This window comes from Anopheles funestus, chromosome 2RL (genome assembly GCF_943734845.2).
Source record: "Anopheles funestus chromosome 2RL, idAnoFuneDA-416_04, whole genome shotgun sequence".
Classification (NCBI taxonomy): domain Eukaryota; kingdom Metazoa; phylum Arthropoda; class Insecta; order Diptera; family Culicidae; genus Anopheles; species Anopheles funestus.
Window position 1 is genome coordinate 33,766,552 of NC_064598.1, and position 16,120 is coordinate 33,782,671.

General features: G+C 41.3%; 2 protein-coding genes across 2 annotated transcripts; both read right to left on the reverse strand.

Moving 5' to 3' along the window:
• Positions 1-3,376: 3,376 nt before the first annotated feature.
• Positions 3,377-6,125, reverse strand: LOC125775208 (uncharacterized). The gene is made up of 2 exons (XM_049445759.1): positions 4,077-6,125; positions 3,377-4,011 (listed from the first exon to the last, which is right to left on the reverse strand). Exons 1-2 carry the CDS (start codon positions 5,232-5,234, stop codon positions 3,991-3,993), a joined length of 1,179 nt encoding a protein of 392 aa, XP_049301716.1. The 5' UTR covers positions 5,235-6,125; the 3' UTR covers positions 3,377-3,990.
• A 6,182-nt stretch (positions 6,126-12,307) lies between these two features.
• LOC125765617 (uncharacterized) lies at positions 12,308-14,843 on the reverse strand. Its single transcript, XM_049430950.1, has 2 exons — positions 13,122-14,843; positions 12,308-12,394 (listed from the first exon to the last, which is right to left on the reverse strand). The coding sequence occupies exons 1-2, from the start codon at positions 14,841-14,843 to the stop codon at positions 12,308-12,310; spliced, it is 1,809 nt and encodes a 602-aa protein (XP_049286907.1).
• Between the last annotated feature and the right edge of the window lie 1,277 nt (positions 14,844-16,120).

Genomic DNA, 16,120 nt, shown 5'->3' on the forward strand with positions numbered 1-16,120 from the left:
TTTTTGTGTCAGCGTAAGCTATTGAGAAATTCGTATATAAGAGGGTGAAAACGTTTTTTTTTTTTCTTCCCAGCAGGATAATGTTGTTGGGAAAATTTAGACAGAACGATAAATTACCAGATTCGCCCAACCGTGCACACTAATCACTTCCTCCCAGCGTATTCCGTCTACGGTGGAAAAACCGACGTTCTGGTTCTGGCGATTTATCGGTGAGCTATAAAGATACCTGTGGGAAAGATTAAGTTCATGAAGGTGTATACCCATTCGCACTGGCAAGATGTGCTACAAACCCGCCGGTTGATTGTGCTGTGGCCTCCGAGGAGTGATAAGATTTTAAAATGAATATTAATAGACTGGCAAACTCTAATCCCTTTCGATTGAAGCGTTATGCGATAGTGTGGGTGTGGGAAAATGAAAATTTCGAAATAGAAAACCAACCAACACAAAAGATGATTCAAGGTCATCGTGTACCAGTGCCGATTGAAGTGCTTCAGCAGAACCTTTCTTCATTCCCATCCGCGGCATGGTACAATTGAGCAAAACTCCATTGCCTCAAACTCCCATAAAAGGTTGTAAGCTCCATAGCAGCGTACTAAAATAATATCAAAATGATTGCTCCTGAAGCGATCGTTTCGTGTGCAACCGATGCAACACTCACACCGGAAGATAGCTCATTAAAACGCAATGAAATGCAGCGGGTATCGATACGTTCTCGTGACCGCGCATTGTGGTCAATGTTTATTAATTCTCGGTTAACCGTACTGCAAGCTCATTCAACCCATATTATTCCACTTCCCGAAATGTACGAACCAGCACCACCTCGCAGACACTCTCGCAACACACAAATATTTATTCAAATGCACCCAACACACACCGTGGACCGCCGGTGTCCGACCGGTCGTCGTCGGAACGGTGCGGTTATTTATTATCGAAGCACCAAATTATCCTATCGTTTTGCTTTGCCATCTACCCTTGGTTGGTGTTCGAGTGCATTCCGGAAATGCAACTGTATTTTGGAGGTCATCTTCCCACCCCCCACCCCCACCCCAACAAAAATGCTAGAGCAAATGGCACCCCACAAAACGGGGTAGGGGGCAGTATTGGGGTGGTTTGAATTTATTCACCCCAAAATCGAAATAGCAATGAAAGTGGCTTGCAAACGGTAAGCATGACGGCGATCAATAATGATGTACACCGGTGGTCATCGCGCGTTGTGGTTCCGAATGTTGTTGCAGTGTGTGCGGCTTGTGGTACCAAAAACCAATGGCAACGGGGTTACCTACCAATCGAAAACGGTACCAATGATATGGGAATTAATAAACGATTGTTAAATAATTTTGTATTTATTCAGGTGTGTCCGGATTCGGGACAGAAGAGTGGATGAAAACAAAGCAACACAAAAAAAACACCCAGCGGAAGGGACACATTGCGGAAGGACGTTCTGCAACGAAACCTCGGCTGGTATGATGAGCCATCGCTAAAGCAAACAGTAGCCAAACCATCAGTTTGCTGTTGATTTCATCAATGTTGCATTTTTAATTTAATTTATACCGAATGGCAACAAATAATCCGGCCAGCCAGGTTAACATAATGTTTGATGTTGGATATGAGGGATTGGAATTCGATTTTTGGTTTTGTTGCTTGGGGTGAGAGGTTTTTTTTACAGGTCTGCGTGTAAATTTCTGTATCTCACTTGCAGCTCTTGATGAACGCTTCTGAAGTGTAATCAGACCTTGAATGTCTGGTTCGTGTCAAATCGTGTCCACTGGTCCGTGTATTGTATAGGATAGTTGAACATTCCTGAAGGCAATTGTATTACAATACCATTTTCCATTCACTCCCAAGCAGCACTATCAATTTGGATAATGCTTGTTACTTGCGAACCGCTCGGTTTTGCAAGTCCTTCCGTGGAACAAACACTACACAAAGCCTTAAACTTACTGCGGTGTCCGACTGCTTTCTGCCTCATTAAAACATAATCGCCATTCCCTTCAACTGGGCTGCACCAGGACCGGTGTATGTTCCCGTTCCGACAATGGCTGCATCGCTGCCGAAGACAGCCACAAAGAGCATTTGAGCAGATTTGCATAATCTTCACGAAATAATTCCATTATAACTAAAATCACGTTATGCCGCTTTGCTACGTCGTGGTACGGCGATTGTCTGGAACCGAGCGACCAGCGAACACGAACGAACACTCGTGGTCCCGGATGAAGAATGAGCTTTTTGCATTTGCAGAAAGCCGTAAGGCATCGTCCGAACGTCGTCACATCCATTGGTTTTCGGGTTCGGGAGCTACTTGGATCGCCGAGCCAAGCGAGGATGTGTTCCACGGCCCAACCTAGTGGGGCATAACACAAAGTACATAGGGAAATAGAAGTAAAAAATCAAATGACATTTTTTTGTGCTTTAAACCCGTAACGGCTTTCAACTAAAGTAGCATTAATGCATCGACTTTGCATTCATGGTTCGGTGTTGGTTGTGTTGTCCATCTTGTGAGTCTATTAAGTTGCATTTATCCTGGTGTCGATATAAGCTCACACTGGTATTTTAGGTTTTCTGATTTCACCAACGCCTTTATTGTTTCACAGTTCTTTTCGTACAAAGGTTGGTTCGGTTGACATCCGGATAATCGGCTCGCTGTGTCAAAGGATGTGCGTTTATAAAGCATGCCTTACTTCGCATTGTGCGAACATCCTGGCCCCTCAGAACTTGCGTTCTGACCCATTGTTGGTATTGGAAGAAGACACAGTTTTGCAACAGGACGGGTGTAGTCGCCGGACGCAGTTTTAAGTGTAACGACTCTTGTTATTCCATCGGCGCCTGGATGAAGCTTGATGATTCTGCCGATTGGCCAATGGAGGGGACCTGTAGATTCATCCTTCACGAGAACAAGTTGGCCGATCTCTATGGTCACGGGTGCTTTGAGCCACTTTGATCTAGGCTGTAGGATGCTCAAATATTCGGCACTCCATCGTCTCCATATATGCTGCAGAAGTTTCTGCACAATATGATACCGTTTCAACCGGTTCATTGATACCTCCTCGTAGTTAGTATCTGGGACCGCCTTAAGATTACCACCAACAAGGAAGTGTCCTGGAGTGAGTGGTTCTAGGTCTGATGGGTCGTCGCTGAGAGGAACCAATGGACGCGAGTTAAGACAACATTCAATTTGACACAGTAACGTTTCCATGTCATCTTGTGAAAGTGTTGTCTTGCCGAGGACACGTAAAAAATGCTTTTGCGCCGATTTAATCGCTGATTCCCACAATCCACCGAAGTGTGAGGCTTTGGGTGGATTAAAATACCAATGGATTCCTAGGGAAGAGCACTCCTGCATGATGCTGATGCGATGTTGTTTGCCAGTTACCAGTGCACGAGTTAACAAACACGGGGGTTGGGGTTGGATTCGGATTCCTCGGACAGAGTAACGTTGTTGTTTAAGAGCTGAACTGAGAGTGAATGTATTTCTAAATTTCGTCCTTAAATATAATAAACTATTTCTATTTCACAATATGAGGAAGCAGGATGGAAGGGTTAATGATTCGTTGTTTCGCTGCTTGCTTGATGGTGGCTTGGAGTACCTGATGTTAGACGGTTTATCAGGGAATTCCAATACGGGTCTAGGGATGCATGTATCTGAATAGCCAGGATACAGATGACCAGGTAAAGGTGCATGGCGATAGTTGGTGAATTGTTTTACAACAGTATGCTGGCTGGATGTGAAGGACATTTTAGGCTGTTGATGTCTGGATGATGTTCATGTCTTGCACCTGAACGGATGTTTATGTATCTGTAGCCTATTCTTCAGGTAGATATCATAGGAAAGGGTACATCCGGTGGAAGGGTTGTGGCGACGAGCGTTAACTTGCCCCTCCTTAAATTTGAGGCTCCGTCCGAAAAACTTCCATAATAGTTGGCGGGTGAAAGTTTTCAACGTTGGGTTCACTATCTTGGGATTTCGATGATGCAGTTCTAGGTGTTGGTTTTTCATGGATGTTTATGATTGTTCTTTTCCGCATCTTTGTAGTGAAGTATATACAGATAACGATCATCAGCATTATTGGTGTACTTACTAAGCTGGTAATAGACCATCCGGTCCAAGTGAAGCTCTTGGATTCTAATCGAATTTGGTGCATCTCGTTTCTGAGTTCGTAGATAGGAAGATTCAACGGTGATCCATGTAGTTCAGTTTTGTTGCTCGAAATCTCTTCCTCATTCAGGAATATGTTGCATGATTCGTATGATAGGAGAAACGAGCCTGTCAGGTTTCTCCTTTTTAGACCGCATGTGGTTTTAATTGTGAACTCCACTGCTGAGTTGATCAAAATGTGAGCCATGTCTAGATGAATGATTTCGATCATTGCTGGGTTCGCTATGAAGTCACATACTGCTGGTTGTCCTCGTAAAAGAGCTGGGACGCATTTACCGTTGTCTTCTTGCAACTCTTTTGAATCGTAGATATTCTTGTCGACGTTTGGTACAATGAAGAATTGGGATTGTAGGGAAAGGTAAAACTTTTTGGGAACATCGATTTTCTTATTCTTATTCGTTACACCATACAATTCAATTTTTTTGTATACATCGTTTGTTAGTTTTGGACAACTTATTATGAATAACATTTCATCCTTGTTAGTAGCTATTTTTGTACTCGTATATGATAAGGCTTCAGAGATTGTTTGAATCGGAATATTTTGTTCTTTTATGTCATTAATTAATAAGTCTATTTCATTTCTATTCAATATGCGAGGATTCGTTATACCTAATTTTGCTAGAGCAATGCTGTCTGTAACTAGACTTAATTTTTCTGATAAGTATTTGAGGTTTAGGAGAATGTTGAGAGAATAGAAATCTATTGAGGAATCTCGCGAAAGTCTAAGTGCTTCTTTGATTTGTTTCAGTGTATCTGTTAGTTGAAACGTAAGATCATTATTTATTTTAACTTGAGCATTATTATTAATTATCAATTCGTTTAGTGTGGAATTAATCAGACGCAAATCATTGGCATCTGGACTTCCTGCTATGAATTTCCAAGCGGCTCCTATTGAGTCCCATCTTTTAGTTCTATGAATTGGGAAAGTATTTTTTAACATTTCGTATGCATTTCGAAATTCTTGTTCAATCATTGTTGAGAATTGGGTTTCTTCTAGGGTTCTGAATTCAACCGATAGGATCTTAATTTCGCTCTGTATGTTTGAAACATTGAAATGATGGATATAATAGTTATTACCCATTGCTACTCTCGCGTCGCCCCTGTTAAATGCCAATATAGGTATGTTATCCAAGTTAGATAATGTAATGTTTTGGCCATAGCTGCAACGTAGGCACCTGTGAGAATATATTTATAAAGGTTTAAGTTTTATATCGCTCATATGGATCCTCTTTCCTTCTTTTGTTAAAACGGTGGTTCTATTAACCTTCTCTATTTCTATCTTTTTAAACGGTTTTGCTTGTTTGAGCCTTCTTTTTGTTTTCATGTACGCTTGAGATGTGTTAGCTATGTTTTCTGTTTTTCGATTCTTGTTATGGTACTTAGTATCTTTATCTTGCTTTATCTTCAAATTGGTTTGAACTTTTTTTAAGATTGAAGGTGTGTTGTCGGTGGGTGTTATAATTTCGATAGGAGTGAATGTAGTACAAGAATGTATAGAATTATTGTATTTGTGAACTGCCATCGTAACTAAATCTAAAACGGATTTGTAAGGATGTTCAGATTTTGTGATACGATATATTTCAAGCAAAGTTGAATGGAATCTTTCTACTACACCATTCATTTCGCTTCTTCCAGTAGCTGTTAGGTAAGGGTTGATTTTACAGATTTTAAAGAATTCTGTAATTTCCCGTGAATTAAAAGATTTTTCTCCATCTAAGACAATGCTTTCGGGAGGTTTATGTTTTAGTATTACTTCTCTCAACGCTGGTAATACATCAACAACGGCTCTGGAGTCAATTTTTACTACTTGTGCATATTTCGAAAATTTATCTACACAAGTTAAAAAGTAATGTTTTTCCAAGAAAAGTATGTCGATGTGTAATATTTGAAATGGTGTGTTTGGCAAAGGAGTTTTTTGCATTGGCGGTACTATTGGGCTTCTATCATACTTGCATTCATTACAAGTACGACAAGACCGTATGAAATATTTAATTCTGGCAGACATTTTTGGGAAATAATACTGTTTAATAATTTGTGCTTTGTTTTCTTCGCATCCTCTATGTGCTCTATCATGTTCTCTAATTATTATATCCTGCTGGTCGTTTTCATTTTCTACATCTTGTAGTAACGTTTGGGTAAAACGAATTTTCAGCATGTTTTGTCTTCCATAGTTTTGCCTGTATACTTCCTGTATTTTTCCCATTAGTGATTCACTTGTGAATAAGCCATTTAGTTTTGCAGAATTAAAATGTGTCTTTAAAACATGTAGCAAGTTTCTATCACTAGTATCCGAGATCGTTACTTGTTTTCGTTCGAAGTTTTCGAAAGGTTGCGAAGAACAAACAGTGTCGTCTCCTTCTTTTAAAATGATTTGATGCCTGAAAGCATTCAAAGGAGCTTCGGTTGATGGAATAAAGAAATTATCGCTTTCGTTTGCAGAATGTCGTGTCGCAGTCATGGAATATACCACTCGACTCAGAGCATCTGCTACTACGTTAGTTTTTCCGGGTTTATAAATAATTTCATAATCGTGTTCTTCTAAATATGATTTCCATCTCTTTAGTTTAGCGTTAGTGTTTTTTTGAGAAAGCGTAAATGTGAGTGGTTGGTGATCAGTTAAGATTTTAAACTTGGCACCATACAGATAATTTCGGAAGGTTTTTAATGCCCAAATTATCGCTAACATTTCTTTTTCCGGTACAGAATATGACTCCTCGGTTTTTGATAATGACCGGGAACCAAAGTGGATCGGTTTATCTTTACCCAGCTCTCCTTGTGAGAGTACCGCTCCAATGGCAAAGTCGGACGCGTCCGTTGTCAATATAAACGGTTGACTGTAATCGGGATATATTAAAATATCTGAAGACGATAGAAGATTCTTCATTTTGTCAAAGCATTTGACTTGTTCTGATGATAATATTATTTTTCTATTGGAGGCCGGATTTGTTTCACCTCGTAATGCAGTCGTTAATGGCTTTGCTATTTTTGCAAAATCTTTAATAAATCTCCTGTAGTAACCCATTAATCCTAAAAATGATCGCAATTCCTTTATGGTTCTTGGGGCAGGAAACATTTTTATGGCTTCTATTTTTTTCATGTTAGGTTTTATTCCATCGCATGAAACTACATGACCCAGGAATTCTATTTCTCTATGCAGAAATTCAGATTTGTCTATTTGCACTTTCAGATTAGCCGTGTCTAACGTTCTGAGCACTGTGTTAAGATTTTTAAGATGTTCTTCCATTGTTTTTCCAAAAACAATTACATCGTCCATATATATGTAACATATTTTCCCTATATGATCTCTTAGGACATCATCTATAGCTCGTTGGAAAATAGCTGGAGCGTTTTTTAATCCAAATGGCATTCTCAGGAATTCATATTTTCCGTGATTTATAGAGAATGCAGTTTTTTCAATATCTTCGGGTTTCATTTTGATTTGATGAAAACCAGAAGCAAGATCTAGAGATGAAAAATATTGTTGTCCCTTCAATTGATCTAATACGTACGTTATTTCGGGCATTGGGTACCTGTCGCTAATTGTTTTCTCGTTCAATTTCCTATAATCGATTACCATCCTAAACTTTTTTTGACCTGATGCATCGTTTTTTTTTGGTACTATCCAGACTGGAGAAGTCCAAGCTGATCTGGATGGTCTAATTATACCTGTCTCTAGGAGGGTTTTGATTTGTTCATTTACCTCGGCTGTATATGCTGCAGGGTAAGGGTACACTTTCTGATGCACAGGTATATCGTCTGAGGTATTTATTATACACTCTACGTTGGTGGTGCATGTCAGGGCAAGGTTTGGTTTATGAAAAACATTATTATTTTTGTTCAATACTTCCGTTAACATACCCTTTTGTGACGGGTCTAGATGATCTACCCGAAAATCAATAAGATGATTTTCTTTAACAGCCTGATATACATGTAAAGGTATTGTAAACGGCATTCCATTGTCTGAGATTATTGTAAGAACATTATTCTTGAAGCATAATTGAGCTTCAAGTGTTTTTAAAATAGATGTACCTACGATACCAAAGAAGAATGAATGAAATTCATGCACAATGAATTGAAACTTTATGTTAGATTTAGGGTAAAAAAATGCAATGTCTATGGCCGAAGTAGCGTTGAATTTGCCTGTAGCACTTTTTATGCTAAGAGTGGAATATTCATATGGCTTAGAATTCTTGTAAGCATAAGCAAGTTTCGGCGATATTAGGTTAATGTTTGACCCACTATCTATCAAAAATGGATATTCTCCCTGTGTTGTCCGCAAAAAGATATATGGGTGAAATGGTTTCACTATTTTGCGGCCCAATCTAAAATGAGTTTCTCCTTCGTATATTGGATTGGATGGTTCGTTATATGAGCTAAAGTTCCTTCCAGTTTCTGTTTCGTTTAACGGCGGTGCTCCTGCCACATAATCCGGTGGAGCATCTACCGAATATGTTTGCCTATACTGTGCCGAGGAAGGTCTAGCTCTCTTATGATCAACTTCCATAGGCACTGGATGATTAATCTTAGCTTGCTCAGCTGGATTTCTTCCAGAAAAATAATTTCTTGTTTGGCTATGTTGACCTGATCGGTAATTATTTCTTTGTGGGGGATTTGGCCATTGGTACGAAAAGTTTCTGGGCGGAAGTGGTCCTTGATGGTGTGCGGTATGATAACTAGTCCCTCTAGGAGGTGTTACGTAAAGATCTCGTGGTTTAGGAACATAATTAGTTCGAGGTTCAGATTTAAATGGCGTTGATCTCATATTCATGTTACAATATTCTAGGCAATAATTATATGCTGCATTCAAATTAGGGGGATTGTTATTCTTAAGCAAAAAACAAAGAGGATTATCCAGACCTCTTATGAAACAATCCAAAGCCTTTTCTCTGAAGTAGGATGTATGAGCTTCCGCATTTACGGCATATTTCGGGTCAGTTTGTACTTGAGTGATGATCGAGTTCTGTAGATCGTTCACTCTACTAAAGTAACTGCTCAAACTTTCACTTGGTTTTTTGCTGATCCCACTTAGTTCATGATCAAGCGTTTTCAATTCCCGTTTATCCTTATAATAAAGAAGTAGGATTGATTTTATTTGTGACCAACCTCCGGTAACACAATTAGTATTTAAAACATCTGATGCTTCACCTTTGATCTTTCTTCGTATGGTTCCCTCTATTACATGGTAAGCTGTAGAATCCCTTGGGAGTCTAGCGTACATTTGTAGTACATGCTCTACTTCCATTATCCATTTCATTAAGTCACCAGCTTTCCCTTCAAATGTAGGTAACTCCCTAACGTAATCTGGGACTTTACCCACTTGGATATACTCTTCGTACGTCATCGTGGCACTTGTACTTTCGGTAACCATTCTGTTTCTTGTGTATACTTCTTGTCTTTTCTGTTTTCTATCAAAATTATAATCCACCATAAACACTCAAAACGTTCAATTAACACGTTTTCTTGATTGAATTTTCACTTTCGTCACTTTCCTTGATCTAGATGGACAGTAATTCCCTATTATCACTTCTTAAAATTATAATGACTCACAGTAACATCGAAAATAATACGATGATGCTCATGCTCCGTCCTGCGAGGCTGCTTGATGCTTCGGATGATCCTTTTTGGTGTTGTCCTACTACGGGTCCTAGGCTTCCTTCGGGAGAGATGTCCACGAAATGCAGTATCCGGGTCCCTATTCGGGCGCCAGTTAACAAACACGGGGGTTGGGGTTGGATTCGGATTCCTCGGACAGAGTAACGTTGTTGTTTAAGAGCTGAACTGAGAGTGAATGTATTTCTAAATTTCGTCCTTAAATATAATAAACTATTTCTATTTCACAATATGAGGAAGCAGGATGGAAGGGTTAATGATTCGTTGTTTCGCTGCTTGCTTGATGGTGGCTTGGAGTACCTGATGTTAGACGGTTTATCAGGGAATTCCAATACGGGTCTAGGGATGCATGTATCTGAATAGCCAGGATACAGATGACCAGGTAAAGGTGCATGGCGATAGTTGGTGAATTGTTTTACAACAGTATGCTGGCTGGATGTGAAGGACATTTTAGGCTGTTGATGTCTGGATGATGTTCATGTCTTGCACCTGAACGGATGTTTATGTATCTGTAGCCTATTCTTCAGGTAGATATCATAGGAAAGGGTACATCCGGTGGAAGGGTTGTGGCGACGAGCGTTAACTCACGCAACTCTCTCGATGCTCCGATGAAGTTTCGCCCATTGTCGCTGTAAACCTCATTACACAATCCCCGTCGAGCGACGAATCGACGAAATGCCTGGATGAACTTTGCTGTTGTAAGGTCCAAAACAAGCTCTAAGTGCACCGCCTTAGTTGCAAAGCAGATGAATACGGCTACAAATGCTTTGCCTAGTGCTGCACGACGATGAATCGGAGTCATACTGATAGGACCCCAGTAGTCTACACCGACGATCGAAAAGGGTCGGCTGGGAGTAATGCGTGTACGCGGAAGTTCAGCCATAAATTGTTCTAGAAGGCGAGGACGAGCACGGCAACAGGTTACACACTCATGGCATATGCGTTTGGCTAGGGATCTGGCCCCGATGAGCCAGTACCGTTGACGAAGTATCGTCACCAATAGCTGCGGCGCTGCATGCAAATGCTTTTGATGAAGATGTCTCACTAACAACACTGATAGTGGATGAGATGCAGTCAGTAAGATCTGATGTTTAGCGTCATATGGTTGATTCGATCGAGATAGACGTCCACCAATGCGTATGAGCTTGTCAGATGACAAGAATGGATGAAACCACTTCAGTCGAGATTTTGTTGACACCGGAAGTTTCTGGTTAAGCTGGTTCCATTCTTTTTCAAAGACTTCCTTCTGCACGACTTGCAGGATCAGCGATTCCGCATGCAATATTTCATCTGCGCGAAGAATTAAAACTGAAGGCTGGACGGCTGGAGAGCGTAGATTATGTATATACCGGATACAGTAAGCCAACACTCGTAAGAGTTTCTGATAATCTGACATTTTGGCGATCAGGTTGTTCATAAACTCTATTTGCTCGACATCACCGCACTGGGCAGCGGGAGCCGAAAGAATTATTACGCGAGATTCGATGGATACCTCTGGTGGCAGTTCTGACGACAGTTGTGATCGCGGCCACCCATCTTGTTCTAGCTGTAACCATGGAGGACCGTGCCACCATAAGTCACAACTGATCAGCTCCGTGGGAGTGAGTCCGCGGGATATATGATCAGCTGGGTTGTCTGTACCGCTGACGTGACTCCATATACAACCGCTAGTTGCCTGTTGTATTTTTGTTACACGGTTGCCCACAAAAGCGTTCCATTTGGATGGAGATGCTTGAATCCAATGAAGAGCCACGGTACTGTCGAGCCAACAGTAACATTCAGCATCAAGTTGCATGGCTTTCTGAACAGAAGTCCTCAATTCGCTGGCTAAGAGGGCACTGCATAGCTCTAATCTCGGGATACTCAGCGACTTCAGAGGCGCCACTCGTGATCTAGCAGCAATCAATGCTACCTTGATGTTACCTTTCTTGTCCGTTGATCTAAGATAAGCACACGTACCATACGCAACTTGAGATGCGTCTGCAAAGATGTGTAATTGGACGCTAGTGGGATCTTGAAGTAATACACATCGATCGATTTTTACGGAATTTAGTTGAGGTAATTCTTGTTGGAGGGCTAACCATTGCTGTTTGTACTGCTGCGGTAGTTCTGTATCCCATTCCCAACAGGAACCATCACTTGCCTTAAGTGTCCAGAGTGACTGCATAAAGATCTTTGCCTTGACTACTACTGGTCCCACGAGACCTATGGGATCAAACAGACGAGCAATTGTAGAAAGAGCAGAACGTTTAGTTATAGGCTGCACCTCATTCTGAGATTCAATGCTATAGGTCATGGTATCGTTCAAGGGATGCCAGCGCAAGCCAAGTGTTTTGATGACTTGATCTCGGTCGAAACAGAATGATTCTTCGTCTGCCAAGTTGTCGTTGGAGATGCTCTGACGTACCTCTTCATTATTTGTAGCCCATTTTCGTAAGGTGAAGCCACCTCTTTCAACGAGTTTGGATAGTTGTTGTATGATTTCGGTTGCCTCTGCTACAGTAGATGAACCGGTTACCAAATCATCAACATAGAAATCCCTTTTCAGTACTTGGGCTGCATCTGGATAATCATCGCCTTCATCTTCGGCGAGTTGCGAGAGTACTCGAGTTGCAAGATACGGAGCACTAGCTGTGCCGTATGTTACAGTACAAAGTTTATATGTTTGAAGAGAATCTGAAGTTGACGACTTCCATACGATAAGCTGAAGTGATGTGTCACGATTATCGACGAGGATTTGACGGTACATCATCTTAATATCCGCAATGATCATGATGGGATGCTTTCGAGCACGCATAATAATAGCTCTAATGTCATCCTGTATAGTGGGCCCTACCATCAACGCATCGTTTAACGATACTCCACTAGGCGTCTTACAGGACGCGTCGAAAACAACACGTAGCTTTGTCGTAGCAGAATCTACTCGTGTCACAGCGTGATGTGGTAGATAATAATGATGTTGTGTTTTATCAAAATATTCGTTCTCTGAAATACGTTCCATGTGGCCCAGTCTGTTGTACTCATTGATAAACGAACTGTACCCCTTACGCAGATCCTCATTTGTGTTGAGACGATTTTGTAATGAATGAAACCGACGCACTGCCGTGTTGCGATTATCGACAAGCTTGTCAAGAATATGCGACTTTACCGGCAGCCTTACGACGTATCGCCCGGAAGAAGTGCGAGAAAACGTGTTACGAAAGTGTTCTTCACATGCTGCTTGCTCGCTCGAGATTACGCTGGCGCTGTCATCTTCTTCTACTGTCCAGAATTGTTCCATAAGTTTATGGACTTCGTTGACACTCGTCGTCACGTGGTGAACTACAATAGACTTAAAAGATGACATGAGCGTACTTACGACTGGCCCCGTGAATATCCATCCAAATTCTGAATTGACAAGAGTTGGTCGATCATTTCCGAGATGAATACGTCCAGGAGGCTTCATTATTTCAAAGAAGATTTCTGCTCCGATCAGTACGTCAATTCGATCACTGCGATCAAAATGAGGATCAGCTAGAAAGATGTTGCTCGGCAGATTCCATCCGGATGTGTCAATCGACGAAGAAGGAATGTTTTCCGTGATCTTCGGTAACACGTAAAATTGCAGGTCGGCGAAGTATCGCCCGATCCGTGAGCGAAGTGTCGCTCGTATGCTGTACTTTGTTGTGGTAGTGGTGGAACTAATGCCGGAGATTTTAAGATTGTTTTTCTCCTTACGAGATTTGAGTTGCTGGGCTAGGTTTTCAGTAATGAAACAGGTATCACTCCCTGAATCTAGCAGCGCTCGTGCGATGTATTCTTTGCCGTCGTCGTCAACGATAATTACCGCGGCAGTGGCCAGCAATGTAGTCTTACGTTGCCCGGACGACGCACAAGAGATCGGCTCGACGATCGACGACATAGTTGACGTGGTCGGAGTATCGTTGTGTTGTCTCAGGGATGGTGAATCAGTTACTTGTAGCAAGGACGGACATAGCAGAGTATGGTGGCGTTTACGGCATTTCTTGCATGTGCTAGATGATTTACATTCGCGCGCTCGGTGTCCAGGACGCATGCAGTTAAGACAAAGTCTGTGCTCATTCACGAACTTCTCTTTGTCCTGTAACGACAGCTTGAAAAATTCATCACACATGTAAAGAGGATGTTGCTGGCAACAGAAAACACAACCCTTGCTGTTGATCGTTTGTGTGGTTAGGGCACGGTGTTTGGTTGGTTTTACCACTGTTGTAGGTGTTAAATCTTCCAACACACTAACATGTCTGTAGATGTACGCAACCAGATCAGTGAAAGTTTCCACATCCTTTTCCGCAGCGTACTCCTTCCAGCTACGCAACGTAGTGGCATCAAGCTGATGACTCAGCATGTGGATGAGCAGCGTGTCCCATTGAGAGGTTGGTTCACCTAACTGCTTTAATGCATTTACGTTGGCCTCGAAGTTTTCGACCATGCTTCTAAGGTCACTAGCCGACTCCTTCTTTAACGCAGCATTGTCGAACAGCGCATCCACGTGTAACTGCTTAATTTTCTTTGGATCGTTATAATGTTTTGTCAGCAGTTGCCACGCCACGTTATAGTTTTCTTCGCAGATTGGAATACTTTGAATGAGTTGTAGTGCTGGGCCGGACAATGATGTACGTAAATAGTACAATTTTTGCGTACCATTGTATTGCGGAGCATCGTTGATCATGGATAAAAATATCGAGTGGAAATTCATCCAATCTTTGGAATTTCCATTAAACGTGGGCAGTTTTATGTCCGGCAGCTTCACTTTTGAGGTTAGGCTTACCTTTTTCTCCTCGATGTCGCGGGCGCTCGACAATATGCCATCTGCTTTATAATAAGCCTCTTCCACTGTTAAACGAAACGCAAAATGTTGTTCTTCATGGTCATCATCTAGTGATATAAGCTCGTCCTGCAGACTGATAAATCGAGAGTACAGCTTTTGTAGGTTATCCCGGCGCGTGGTAACCTCCACATGGTTTTTAGCTGCTTTTTCGGCAAAATCAACTATTGCATCTATTGATTGTTTTACCGCATTCAGCTGAAGTTTCAGCGACTTGATTTTACGCGCTTCTGCCATTCCGTTTGCTTATTTTATCAGGGTTGAAGGACCAAAAAATGTCGATATAAGCTCACACTGGTATTTTAGGTTTTCTGATTTCACCAACGCCTTTATTGTTTCACAGTTCTTTTCGTACAAAGGTTGGTTCGGTTGACATCCGGATAATCGGCTCGCTGTGTCAAAGGATGTGCGTTTATAAAGCATGCCTTACTTCGCATTGTGCGAACACCTGGCAAAGATGGAATGTTGGCGCTCCTACGTAGCGGAGAAAAAAGGGAGATTTATCATTTCAAATGTTACTGTTGACATTGTTGGCTAGAACACTAAAAAAACAAGAGTTACTCACATTTCCCAGAACAAATTGTTTGTTAAATCTGGTTATTTTCTAGCTTGAATAATACTTTTTTGTTAATTTTAAAAAGTTTTTTGAACATACAGTGGAGCGTCGGTTATCCGTGCTCATCGGGACTCAGCCCTTGTCGGATAAGCGAATATCACGGATAATAGGCACAAATCTTTTTATTGATAAATATTAGTGTTTAGTTTGTAATGGGTAGACTTTTATTTGTTGCCATCATCGGTTTTGTATATCATATGTCAATCGTCGCTCGGGACTGTCATTTCCGAGCTGTACGGATAATGGGACAGCCGGATAAACGGTACCTAGATAATCGGCGCCCCCTTGTATCTTGGGAATAAACATGTAGGACGATGTTCACTCTTTCTTCTGTCCTCTCTCCGGCGTAACGTTATAGTAGATCATGGTCTTTTCACACGATCAACTTAATCGTCGCCGAAAGCATTAACTCGCTTTGTAAATAATTACTTACTTGCTTATTTGGGACTACAACCTAAGCTTCAAGATCTTCAGCTGCTGATGAAGTCCTTTAAAACCCTCACGGTCGAGAACCCTCGTCATTCGATTAATTATTTCGGCCTTTTTTTAAAGTTAAAATTAAAACCAATTCATAATTTGTATTTGTAAATGTATTTCAACCGATTTCTATGCGATCTAACAGGTCTTGCAAATCTGGCGTACCTCAGTAAGACCTCAGGCTGTAGAATCCTCGTAATAATGCTCCAACAACAGTAAGCTCAGGTAAAGTTCAGGTAAAAGGTAAAAGTTTAGTTTATTTCTGACCGACGCATACGCATCAATTATTTTCTTCATCTCCTCACTTTTCATAATCTTTCTCTCTTGCTTTCAGAGCAACCCATTCTTAACCCATTTAACCCATATCTGAAGCACCTTAGTATCTCTTAGACGATCAGATATCTTTCGACGTATTTTGTTT

Bases quoted from the DNA above. Each gene is read 5' to 3' on its own strand.
- LOC125775208 (XM_049445759.1), bottom strand. From the start codon at position 5,234: ATGGGTAATAACTATTATATCCATCATTTCAATGTTTCAAACATACAG. The intron at 4,012-4,076 runs GTAAGTACACCA...GATGCGGAAAAG, and splicing joins GATGGTCTATTACCAGCTTA to AACAATCATAAACATCCATG.
- LOC125765617 (XM_049430950.1), bottom strand. From the start codon at position 14,843: ATGGCAGAAGCGCGTAAAATCAAGTCGCTGAAACTTCAGCTGAATGCG. The intron at 12,395-13,121 runs GTAAGTACGCTC...CATACGGCACAG, and splicing joins GGATATTCACGGGGCCAGTC to CTAGTGCTCCGTATCTTGCA.